A 12861-nucleotide genomic window follows, 5' to 3' on the forward strand; every position below is an offset into this window, starting at 1 on the left:
GTCAACGGCTTTCAGTTAATATAAACATCAGTGTCTTGTTATTAGCTGGTGTTTAACCTCAAATTCATGTATGCGAATGTTTTTTTTTTATTTGATTACCGAGCTTAGGATTTCTATGGGACTGTAAAATAGTCTATAGTTTTCACGTCATTTTCAAGGACCAAATTCAGTACCTTCGTTGACGCTGGAAAAATAGAAGGTCAAGACAAAAAATATATTTTCAAATGAAATGGAATTATAATAAAATTAAGACGAATCAGAAGACATTAAAGAAATCGAATGACCACCACCTTATCAGGGCTACACAAGATCATCATGGAATTCACAAAAGATATTAAATTCTGCAGACGACACATCTACGTGTAATATTTAATAATAAATTAAAAGATTAAATGCTTATAGCCAGCATTTACACATACAATTTCAGGAAAGTTTATTTATTTTTTTCAAACTTCTGAGGAAGGTGAAATTACGCTTTTTTACACGTATTGTGCAATATTAATTTGCAATGACACAATATGCATGAAAAAAATTGATAACTGAAGAAATGTATTAAACTTCTGGACTCTTAATAAGTCTTGGATTAAATTTTGTGATGCTAAAACTTGCTCATTATTTTCACAACTGCGCAGTTCGGTAAATCATATTAATTCAGCTTATAATTACTCTCTTATTAACTATCAGAAACCTAAAATAAATGTGAAAATAACAAAAATATAAGGTGGTACAGGTCGATGCTCTGGGTGAATTTTCACTGTGACTTTCAGATAGCACGAGCAATGACCTTTTTTTTTTTTTTTGAGACAATTGGAACATTGTCCGCAATGGTGAAGTTTATTGATCATTGTGGACAATTAGACAGAATTCTGGTTACTGATATAACTGTAGCCGTTGTTGCTCCAGTATTTCATTTCTGGTTGATTTCACTGCTGCCATTATCCTCGGCCCTAATACAGTAACCAAAAGAGAACTGTTTATCACACTGGAAAATCTGGCGCTCGACCTAAACCTTTCAAGACTGAAATATCACTCAAAGAGGTTATAAAGAGCAGAGGAGCAATTACGAAAGTAATGCAGGTTTGCTGCGAATCATAGGTTGAAGCAAAGATGTGTGCTTGCATCAGGCACTTGAAGATAATGAGGACAACTTCTATTTGCATTTTAGAAGATTGGGGGATTTTTTAATATTAGAAGGTTTGAGGCAAAAGCACAGGTCACAGGTTTTATAATAACGGACCTGTTTTTTTGCTGATGATACTGCCGTTACGAAGGTTGCTGAACAAAATATCAAAGGCATGCAAAATGCTCGGCCTCGTCATTAGTTCTACAAAAACTGGTGTTATGCTGCCGGGAATGGAGAGGCATAAGTATTTTTGACTGGATGTTAGACTGAATAAAATTTCTGTCTCTTTTTCCCAACTTAATTCCACTCATTCCTCAAACCACTAGTGGAAAAATAATGATAAAATAATAATATTGAAGATTTAGATAATAGCATAAATGAGAAAAATAAAAATGGGAAAAAAATAAAAAATCTATTACAGAAATTACATATATACATACAAATATATATATATATTATATATATATATACATATATATTTATATATATATATATATATATATATATATATATATATATATATATATATATATATATATATATATATATATATATATATATATATATATATATATATATATATATATATATATATATATATATATGAAAAATTGGCGCCGCCCCAATGAAATTTTTGCTGGATCCGCTATTGCCTCAAACCCAAGATAGTACGGTAGCAGGAGTTTTTGGCCCCTTGTCGAAGGGAGGACGACTCAACAGAGTACTCTCAGCAATAAATAACAAAGGTCAGTTTACAATGCTTATGTGTTATTTCACTTTCATAGATCACCCACGAGTGCACACCAGCTCGAGAGACCTGATAGCTTTCCATTACTTGAGAAAGATCCTTGTGATAAGCTAGTTTCAGAGGAAGAAAAAGGTGAGGGTCTTGAACAAAGCAACTTATACTCACATAAGTAAAATGGGGCTCATTGGTTGGTTGATTTAAATTAAGCCGGCTTTGTGCCAGGAAGGGACCTAACCCAGACACGGCACGAAAGTTTGGTAAGTCTTAGAAAGGACTAGGTAGCCTGATGTGAACCTCTGGACATGACCACAAACAGAGACGAAGATTCCGATGCATAGGCCATCTTACAGTGAGTGATGGAATTAAAATTCACGAGGGAAATGTTGTTCGGAGAAATACAATGAAGAAAGGGGGGGTGGGACAACCTCTTTTGCGCTCCAACTCTCTGAAGTTGGATCTTGATCGGTACAAGACACGAGGAAAGGAAAGGCGCGCTGGAGGGCATTACCTGAGTATCTTGATTAGTGATGTTCGATGGAGCCAAAATATTAGTAGCACGGTAGTCGTGATAACGCTCATCATCAGTGTCATAATCATCATCATCATTAGCAGCAGCAACAGTATTAGTACAATTTACTATTAACTGTGTTTGTTATTGTTGTTGTCGTTAAAACAACAACAGTAAGATTAGTAGTAGAAGTATTATTGCATTAAAAAACAGAAGTAGCAGGTAGTAGCAGCATTACCAGCAGGATAGGCAGCTTCAGCAACGGTCGTGTTGCAGTAATAGTAGTTGGACCATCAGGAACAACAGTAGTAGTAGTAGTAGTAGTAGTAGTAGTAGTAGTAGTAGTAGCAGAACCATCAACATTAGCAATAGTAGTACTGGAAGAAGAATCTCAGCATCAGTAACATATGTAATACCAGTAGCAGGAGCAACGGCAGAAACACAGCACCAACAATAGTGGTAGTAGCAGTAATATTAATAGCAACTCATTTTCTGCAGAGAGACCAGTTCTCATCATTGCACTCTCGGTCATCAAGAAGATATCGACGTGTGGCCTTCTTCTTCATGACAACGCATTCTGTCATGGCGCCATTGGGTTTCGTCGGGTACCAGTCTTGTCCGTCAATGTTACGGCCATCTCCCCACGTCCGGCCTCTGGCGTCCACCCACCAGTCAACGGCTGAAGGAAGGAGTCAGTTGAATTACTCCAGACATCTGTATGATCGATATTATTGAAATCTGTAGGAGGTTCTTCATAACATCAGCAACAGATGAGCATTTGCTTCAACATGATTTTGAACATCAGCGTGAATATTAATTTGACAGTCTTTGAAAATCAATTTGAAAGCTTCCTCGGATACCAGTATGAATAATAATTTGAGCATAAGACTGAACGTCAATGTCTGCCTCACCATAATCATCAATGTGAACTTTAATTGAACATTAACTGAAGCATCAATGGAGAAACAAATCCGCAGTTATGCACGGGTACACATATGTTAAAAAATAAATCTCTACAGAGAGCTTTCGAGAATCTGTTCGATTCCCTTTTCAGATTCTCGAAAACTCTCTGTTTAGAGTTATTTCTAAATATATTTGTACCTATACATAACTGTGGATTTGTTTCTCCATTTCAAGACTCATGCTACTATGAGTATTTTTTTTTTAAAGCATCACTGTAAGCTTCGATATGAAAATAAACTTGAACGTCAAAATGCACGTTCAATTAAGCATTTCCAATAAAAAAAAAAATAAAAAGAGGAAAATGAGGAACACTTCCAACAAAGAACCGTTCTGGAAAATCCGCAGGGAACCTGACTTTATCTGGGCCTCACCTCCAGCCTCGTCCATGTACTGATCCGCAACATGCAACTCTCCAGACACTGAAGGAAGGAAGAGATTGGCCCCTCTGCTCTGGCAAAACAGAGAGGCGTTATTCCACGTCCTTCTGGTCTGGTCGATGTAGAAACACCCGGTACCTTCTATGAGGAAGAATCCATCGTCGCACACAACATCTGAGGCGAGACGAGTGATTCAGTTTTCATGAAGGCCAGAAAATTAATGCTAATGTCTTTCACGAACAAAAGACTTTTTTTAATGCTGAGGAGCTGGGCGGGCAGTCTAATGCCCTTGCCTAGCCCAGATAAATATGAAATTATTATTATTATTATTATTATTATTATTATTATTATTATTATTATTATTATTATTCCGATGGTGAACCCTATTCATATGGAACAAGCCCACCAAAGGGACGATTGACTTGAAATTCAAGCTTCCAAAGACGATGGTGTCCATTAGAAAGAAGTAACAGAAAGTAATGGGAAATACAGAAAGAAGAGATCACCTATTCAAAAGGAAAATTAAACTGACAAATTAACAAATACATAGAAAAAATGTAAGTAAATGATTAAAATACAAGCTGAATCGTATTTGGGTAGTAATACACTGCAACTTCGCTTGAACTTCGAAAGTTCCAATTCCCCAACATCCTCAGGGAGGCTATTCCACAGTCCAGTGATGTGAAGAATAAAACCCTCCGGAACCGAGAATCAAAGAAAAGGAAGGCGAGTCAGATTTAATTAAGAAGGATACGAATGACTCGCCTCATTAAGGTGAAACAACAATACAAGTTTGCCGATTAAGTGAGGATAAAACCAAGCCTTAATTTAACACGAACGTCAAACTTACGTAGTCCAGCATAATCGCCAGGTCAGATACCAGGACACAGACACGTTGCTGAAGAAGTGTTTTGTGTTAGGCAAGATGCAGAATGTAGCAATTTTCAACGAAAACTGATTATTTTATAATGTAAAGGCTTAAATTATTCAAAGAACAAGTTGATTGGTTTCGAAACTGTCAAGATTAAAAACCAAGATCTATAATATATATATATATATATATATATATATATATATATATATATATATATATATATATATATATATATATACTGTATGTATAAAATTGGTTTTAATCTTTTTACAGTTTTCAAACAAATTAATTTGTTCTTTGAATAATTTAAGCCTTTATATTATAAAAAATAATATATATTGACTTTGGTTTTAATCTACAGTACTGTACATATATATACATATACATATATATATATATATATATATATATATATATATATATATATATATATATATATAGATATATAGATAGATGGATAGATATAAATAGCTCTTGGTTTTAATCTTTAACAGTTTTCAAACAAATCAATTTGTTCTCTAAATTTCAGAGTTTTAACTTTAACACACACACACACATACACAAGTGAATGACTTGAAGATGAAACTTACCATCTATCTTCTGAGGCTTGATCAGGGTGATTTCATTTGCCACAGGCAACAAAAGAGCTCCAGAGACTGATTGGTTGGTGAAGTGGCAATTAAAGGAACCTGAAGAGAATCCATAGAATACCCATAAGACATTTTAAAAAACGAGTAACTCCTTCAAGAAAAAGCTTACTGAATATCATGGAACAGTCTTAAGGTATCATTCCAAAACGACTTGAGTAAAAACCATGGATTATCCGTAAGTTATTTGACAAAAAAGGTATTTCTTTCCAGAAGTTTAAGAAAATTCATTAAATGGTCACAAGATTTTGGGCAAAAACTAAGTTCTTTCCGTAACTTTACGAAAAGTCATGAATGCTCATAAGGTTTTGACAAAAAATATCATTACATTCTTTCCAAAAGTTCAGGAAAAATCATGGGTAGTCATAAGATATTTAACTTAAAAAAAAAAGGCCATTCTTTCCGAGAGAAATTTTAAAAAAATCATGGAAAACCGATTTAAGAAAAATCACAAGAACGTGATTTTCTTCATGAATGCTCTCATAAGATATTCAACAAAAGGAGAAGGAGTTACGTCGTTCTAGAGAAGTTAAAAATAGTAAGACATTTGGTAAAATAAGCATTTTCTTGTTACAGGGAAGCCTGACGAAAGTACGGTGAATACTTAAAGGCACTTGCCGTTATAACCATTTTCTTCGTAGAAACAAAAAGAAAGGACACTGATTACTCACAAGGTATTTTGAACTGAACAATGAAAGCATTTTCTTTCACAGAAATTTCCGAAAAGTCCTAAAAGGATATTTAGCAAAATAAGATTTATTCATTCAAAGGATTCTTTAAAAAAATGTAGCGAAATACTCCTAAGATATTTGACAATACTGTATTAGTAGTTAAAATGTACGAGCATTAAAAAAAGTCGTTAAGCTCTCGTGAAAAGTTTGACGAAATAATAACTTCTTCCTGACGAAGTCCAGAAAAGTCGTAATGTCTTTTTAAGGAATTCAGAGTCATCTTCGAGGTACTTAATTAAATGAGTATCATTTTCACAGGAAATTTAGAATCTTATTTGATGTAAAACAAGTAATGGCTTTTTAAGAATACTAAAAAAAAAAAAATAGGGGAAAGTGTATAATAGTAGTGACAAAAAACAGCAATTTACTTCATTTCTGTTACATTGTACTTATTTTTCCGCTTTACATTTTACTGTTGACAAATTATTATCCTCTCTAATTAAAGATGCATGAAAGTAATCAGTTATCGGGTATATTTAATGAGGTTTAACTATTTTTCGTCAACTGGACCCATAATGTGCCCCAACAAAAAATGCATTCAGCACATTCAAAAATCACATGGCATATCAGACCGTTACGTCACCAGGTCATTCATAACTTACCGAAATTGTCACTGTCCGGTTGAATTGTCACAGCTGTGCAACTGGGCAGAGACTGGCACATCAACCTACACAAGCCTGGGGAGTAAGAAAAGCAAGGTCAGTAACGTATTAGTGAGGGTAGGAAAAATAATTCGATGGTCTGTGGTCAGACCAATTTAACCAGGTCGTGGTGCAACATTGCCATTTTTATCTTCTCGTGTCCCTTTCTAAATTATTCACTGTCCATGAAGTCATAAATTATTTCTGCAGATTTGGCAGAGAATGGGAATTACGGTTAAAAAAAAAACAGACACATTTCTACCAGTATCATTTTTGTTCTGCTCGCAGTGGTGATTTGAAAGTTTTCCTTGTACAGAAAATTTGCAGGTACCGTAATCAGAAATTTGACGGCATTATTTTCACAAAAATTATGGTGAATTTGGTAATGCAAATTTACGCTAAATCATCCACCCTCCCTAAGGTCATCAATTATCTCTTGTAGATTTGGCAGAGAACGGGAACAACAACGGTTGAAAAAAAAAACATTTCTATCAGTATCATTTTTATTCTTCTTGCAGGGCTAATTTAGTCAGTGGCTTGACACACTTCTATCAGTATCATTTTATTTTGCTCGCAGTGCTGATTTTGTCAGTGGCTTGAATCTGGCTTTGAAGGTTTTCCTTGTACGGAAATTTTCAGGTACTGCAATACAGAAATTCGATGGCATTATTTGAACAAAAATGAAGGTGAATTTGGTAGCGCAAATTTACCCTCCAAAACCTACCACAGACTATTAGTGTGTTTGTTGGACTATGGCCTTACAAGCGTGGGGGATTTGATTTTCTAGGTCGTGTCGGTGAGAAGCACGCAAGAAGCAGATTACTGTAATTAAAAATTCATGCCTCGTGAAAGGCATCAGCTATCTGATTTACCAAAATGAGCTGTTAAACAGGTCCACATAAAAATGGGTGATTTCATGATCATCGAAATTAGCACTGAGCTATAAAACGAGATCGATTTATGAAATTTAGGCCGTCATGCCCAGCACTCGGGCACTTACGGCCATTCAGCGCTTGCTATAAAATGGGTTCCAGGTGTGTTCTCTGAACAGAGTAGTGGGTACCTGAACGTATCTATTACTTCCGGATCATTCAAAGACCGCACTTACGGCATTTAGCCTAATGGAAATAATATGCCACCCAAACAATTACTAAGTTGCACTGGCTGTGCACTAGCGATGACTAGTTCTGCATTGGGAGAGTGCGTAGAGCTCTCGGCTAGCACGCTGTTGGCCCAGCGTTCGATTCTCCGACCGGCCAATGGAGAATTAGAGGAATTTATTTCTGGTGATAGAAATTAATTTCTTGTCATAATGTGGTTCGGATTCCATAATAAGCTGTAGGTCCCGTTGCTAGGTAACCAGTTGGTTCTTAGCCACGTAAAATAAATCTAATCCTTCGGGCCAGCTCTAGGAGAGCTGTTAATCAGCTCAGTGGTCTGGTTAAACTAAGATATACTGAACTAGCGATGACTTAAAAAGCAATCCTTCCACTTAGAGTGCACCTTCGAACTGCACTATAAATAACATCTGAATCTGTTATAACATGGCATTCTACTTTAAATTATTTTTGAAGTACATATTTATATTTATTAATAATTACTAACACTTTCCTTGCGTATAATAGCAGGCATTCTTATAGATGCTTCCTAAAGAAATCTGTGGTCTATTTTGGCTAGTTTTGGTGCCACTGTGTGAACTCACTGAGAAAAAAATAATTAACATTAATTCATGCTTATCGACGCTTCGGTGCCACGAAGCCATAAGTTTTATTAGACTTAGGACAAGGGTTATTTCAGTTGTTCGTGGGTGCACTGTGTCGTAACCCTTCCAATTAATCTTAATTTAAAACAACTGACCACAAGTTATTTTTACTGAACGGAAGTCGTGTGAATTATTTGTTTAACCGAGGTTGACGAAATGCTTTCATTGTGCTTGTAATTCCTCCGCTGCTTAAATTCTGTCACTAATCTTTATCAGATGATACTTTAGTTTTGTAGTAATCTGGGATTTATTCTTATTTTATTCATGTAGTATGTGGTGATTTATTCTGATTTTGTTTCTGTGGCGTTTTCTTAATTCACTGGTGCTCCATAATCCTGAGGCATATAAGCTTTCATATCAGTTTTTATTTTTTTCTGTCAATTCGAAGCGTTTATTGGTTTATGAGTATTTGTCACTAGTCAGACCTAACTGCAGTTGTTATGAAGTCGGTTACTCTATTGTAAAATTTGTTCACTGATTTATTCATTTATACAGAAAACTTGATCGTCCTCCATAGCAGACTTCATTGCTTATTCATTCTGATAATCTATCGAATGGCACGAGAAAGAAATTCGTGTGTGAGAGTTTATTGATCTTAGGAGAAATGAATTGTTGGATCCCTGTCTCGGGAAACTTATAAAGGATTCACATCATTTATTACATGGGACTGTCCCTGCCAATGATATATATGTGATCCACCATACTTTGTCAATTTGATCTGGGTATTGATGAGAAACATAGTACAATGTACTACTTGGAAGAAATGAATTGTCATAGACGAATTATCACTGATCCATAAACCACCAAATATTTTCTTCTCGAAGGCATATAAGTGACGTAGACAAATTATCACTGATGTATAAATTGTCACATAATTTCTTTTCGAACCTGTTGGTCGTGTTTCTAAATCTCAGACAGCAAACGGAAACAGGTGGAAAAAAATTCTTTTTGGTTTTGGAAAAGTAATTTTTTTAATACGGTGCAGAATGTTAACGCATGTGCATAATTCAGTGTTACCGATATCATTTGATTTGTGAGTTACGTCATCAGGAATCATGGGCATTCTTATTACCATTTTATAAGTCTAAATGAAGTTCCGTGTTGAAAGGAGTCTCACCTAGTTCCTCTTACTATTGAAATAATGGGCCTGATTATCGCATGTTCTCAAAAATAGCTTCATTTATCATACCGGTGACTGCTTTGCTGGGCCAAAACAAAGGATTGCTTTTAATCTCTACGTATTATTTTTTTCTGCACTAATCATCATTCAGGAGGGAGTGAACTTAAAAAGGTGAAGTACATAATGTACGTACTTGTTCTACCATTACGCCTGATGCAAGTGGAAACGTACTGAAAATTTGCAGGTCAATTTTTGAAAGCCATGGTGAAGTCGTTATATAACAATAATGATAGTAATTATAATGCATTTTCTTTATCTTTACGGAATGCTGTAATGTATGCGTTAGTACCAGACTGACAAACAAGATAAGAAAAGAAATAAGAATTACAATCTATATATATATATATATATATATATATATATATATATATATATATATATAATGTATACATATATATATATTTTATATATATACATATTATATATATAGACACATATTTTATGTATATATATATATATATATATATATATATATATATAATATATATATATATATATATATATATATATATATATATATATATATATATATATATATATATATATATATATATATATATATATATATATATATATATATATATATCATTAACTGACAAGGGCATAGCTAACATAAAAGTAATGCGTGTCCGTAGGAAATGCTCAGCTTACACAGAAAACCTTTTCAAAACTATTGTTGTATCAGTATTCCCTCCACGCTGTGTTGATTAATGTCGCGTGCTACGTCCCACTTCCTGTGATTTTTCAGGCGCTTCGCATGTATCGTTCCGTTCACTAATTATGAAAAGACTACCATATATACTTTCCCAGTTTTTCCTGTAATACTGTAATTTACCCGGAGGGGATTTATGCTCACTTTTTTATATCATCCAGCCACGGAATTCTGCATGAAGTAGCAAATTCAAATTTGCCATCAACATAGGAAATGTCTTCGATGCCGGAACGAAATCGTTACAATTTTCCATCGACACAGGGAATGTTTTCGATGACGTAACGAAATCGTAAGTCCCGTTTATTCGTCAAGAACGTCTGGGACTTCAAACTTGCCACCAATATTGCCTATTTGGAGCCAAGATTAAGCGGCAAGGCGTTAACAAAAATGGCGGAAAACGTTGCTCGCGTGACACCACCATAAAGGAAAAAGTTTTATGTGTAGAAAACGAACCCAGACACAGGAATTCACTGTAGTAAATGTGTAAGAAACCTTAGAAAATGGGTTGGTGGATGATTTCTAAGCACATTCACTGAAAATGGAAATCATATAGAGAGTGAAAGCTGAGTTTCGGAATTCCTGTGAACGTTTTATTTATGAATTTAGAGAAAGGTTTCTTGGTTGCTTTCTCTAAATTTTTATTCTAGAAGAAAATGTTGGTAATCAATAATAATAATAATAATAATAATAATAATAATAATAATAATAATAATAATAATAATAATAGTGGTAGGCACAACAGGAACTGTTAAACAGCGACAATTACTGCGATGGCAAAAAAGACGAAAATAAGAAAAAAAATATTAACGATAAAATATTATGATGATGAAGATGATGATGATGGTTATTATCCTTCGGCATGTACACTTTACTTATTCATAGAAACATGGCAGAGTAATACATGAAAATCTGTCAACTTTGTTTGGATACGGAACATCAGAGTTACTGACCTTCAGACACAGGAAATTCATTCCTAACTTTTCAAACGATCAAGAGGACAATCTCCGTGTTATTCAGTTAGTTGAAGAGTCTTATCCACATGTCTTGGGATAAGGCAGTAAGTCTAGATATGACGTTAATATTCACATGTCTTCTCAACACCAGTTCGGCTCCAGTCAACCATATATAAAGGTAATACTTACATGTCTTCGCAACACCAGTTCGGCTCCAGTCAACCATAGATAAAGGTAATACTTACATGTCTTCTCAACACCAGTTCGGCTCCAGTCAACCATAGATAACGGTAATACTCTCATGTCTTCGCAATTAATACCACACTCACACACACACATGTGTATATATATATATATATATATATATATATATATATATATATATATATATATATATATATATATATATATAGCAAACACTCATATATATATATATATATATATATATATATATATATATATATATATATATATATATATATATATATATACATACACACACACACATATATATATATGTTTGTGGGTGTGTGTATATAAATATATATTTATTTAAATATAAACATTATATATATATATATATATATATATATATATATATATATATATATAATATATAAATATATCGTGTGTGTGTGTGGTATTAATTGCTAATTTCACCAAAGGCATTTCATTATATCAAGACAGCCTTTTTTAATTTTTTGTATCTCTTCATACCTTTCAAAAATATATATATATATATATATATATATATATATATATATATATATATATATATATATATATATATATATATATATATATATATATATATATACAGAGTATATATAAAATATATATATATATATATATATATATATATATATATATATATATATATATATATATATATATATATATATATATATATATATATATATATATATATATATATATATATATATACAGGCAGTCCTGGTTTACTGACGGTTCCAGCTTACGGCGTTCGAGGTTACTGACGCTTTTCAAATATATTCATCAGAAATTATTTCCCGGCTTACGGCGCATGTTCGGGGTTACGATCGTCGTGCATGATCCGGCGGTGGCCCAAACGGCGATAATCATAATTTGAAGGTTTTGATGTAAAACTCAATAATAATGCAGTTTGCGTCGTTTCCAATGCACACCCAGAGCATTAAAGTAAGGTTTTCTTATGATTTTTGGCGATTTTGTGATTTCGGTTCTGACAATTTTTAGTTACTGTATGGCATAAAACGGAACCCCATCGTAAACCGGGGACCTTACTGTACATATATATATATACTCTCATATATATATATATATATATATATATATACATAGTCTACAACCACCATCTTAACTGGTCACTTTCCTAATGCAGTATTTCTAGACTCATACTCAACGAAAGCATTAAATGGATGATAAACTACTTAATTTAAACTATAAAGCCAAGCACTTGGGCACTTTATGTTATTCAACTCTTAAGACAGTGAAAACTGGAGTTGGAGTTTTTGGCCACCATGATAAAATAATCATGAAAACAATAAGATGAAGAACAAGGATCTAAAGGTGGAACTGAGGAAAAAATCCACAGATAATCAAAGAGGTAACAGTTAGAGAAGTTGGAAAACAAGAAGAAAGA

The 12861-nt window shown here is 33.6% G+C and overlaps 1 protein-coding gene across 1 annotated transcript; it reads right to left on the bottom strand.

The window, feature by feature from the left end:
• Positions 1–1742: 1742 nt before the first annotated feature.
• Positions 1743–11451, bottom strand: LOC136832423 (type-2 ice-structuring protein-like). The gene is made up of 5 exons (XM_067093315.1): positions 11409–11451; positions 6574–6648; positions 5184–5282; positions 3714–3893; positions 1743–3058 (listed from the first exon to the last, which is right to left on the bottom strand). Exons 1-5 carry the CDS (start codon positions 11443–11445, stop codon positions 2865–2867), a joined length of 585 nt encoding a protein of 194 aa, XP_066949416.1. The 5' UTR covers positions 11446–11451; the 3' UTR covers positions 1743–2864.
• Between the last annotated feature and the right edge of the window lie 1410 nt (positions 11452–12861).

Source organism: Macrobrachium rosenbergii, chromosome 49 (genome assembly GCF_040412425.1).
Source record: "Macrobrachium rosenbergii isolate ZJJX-2024 chromosome 49, ASM4041242v1, whole genome shotgun sequence".
NCBI classification, from domain to species: Eukaryota; Metazoa; Arthropoda; class Malacostraca; order Decapoda; family Palaemonidae; genus Macrobrachium; species Macrobrachium rosenbergii.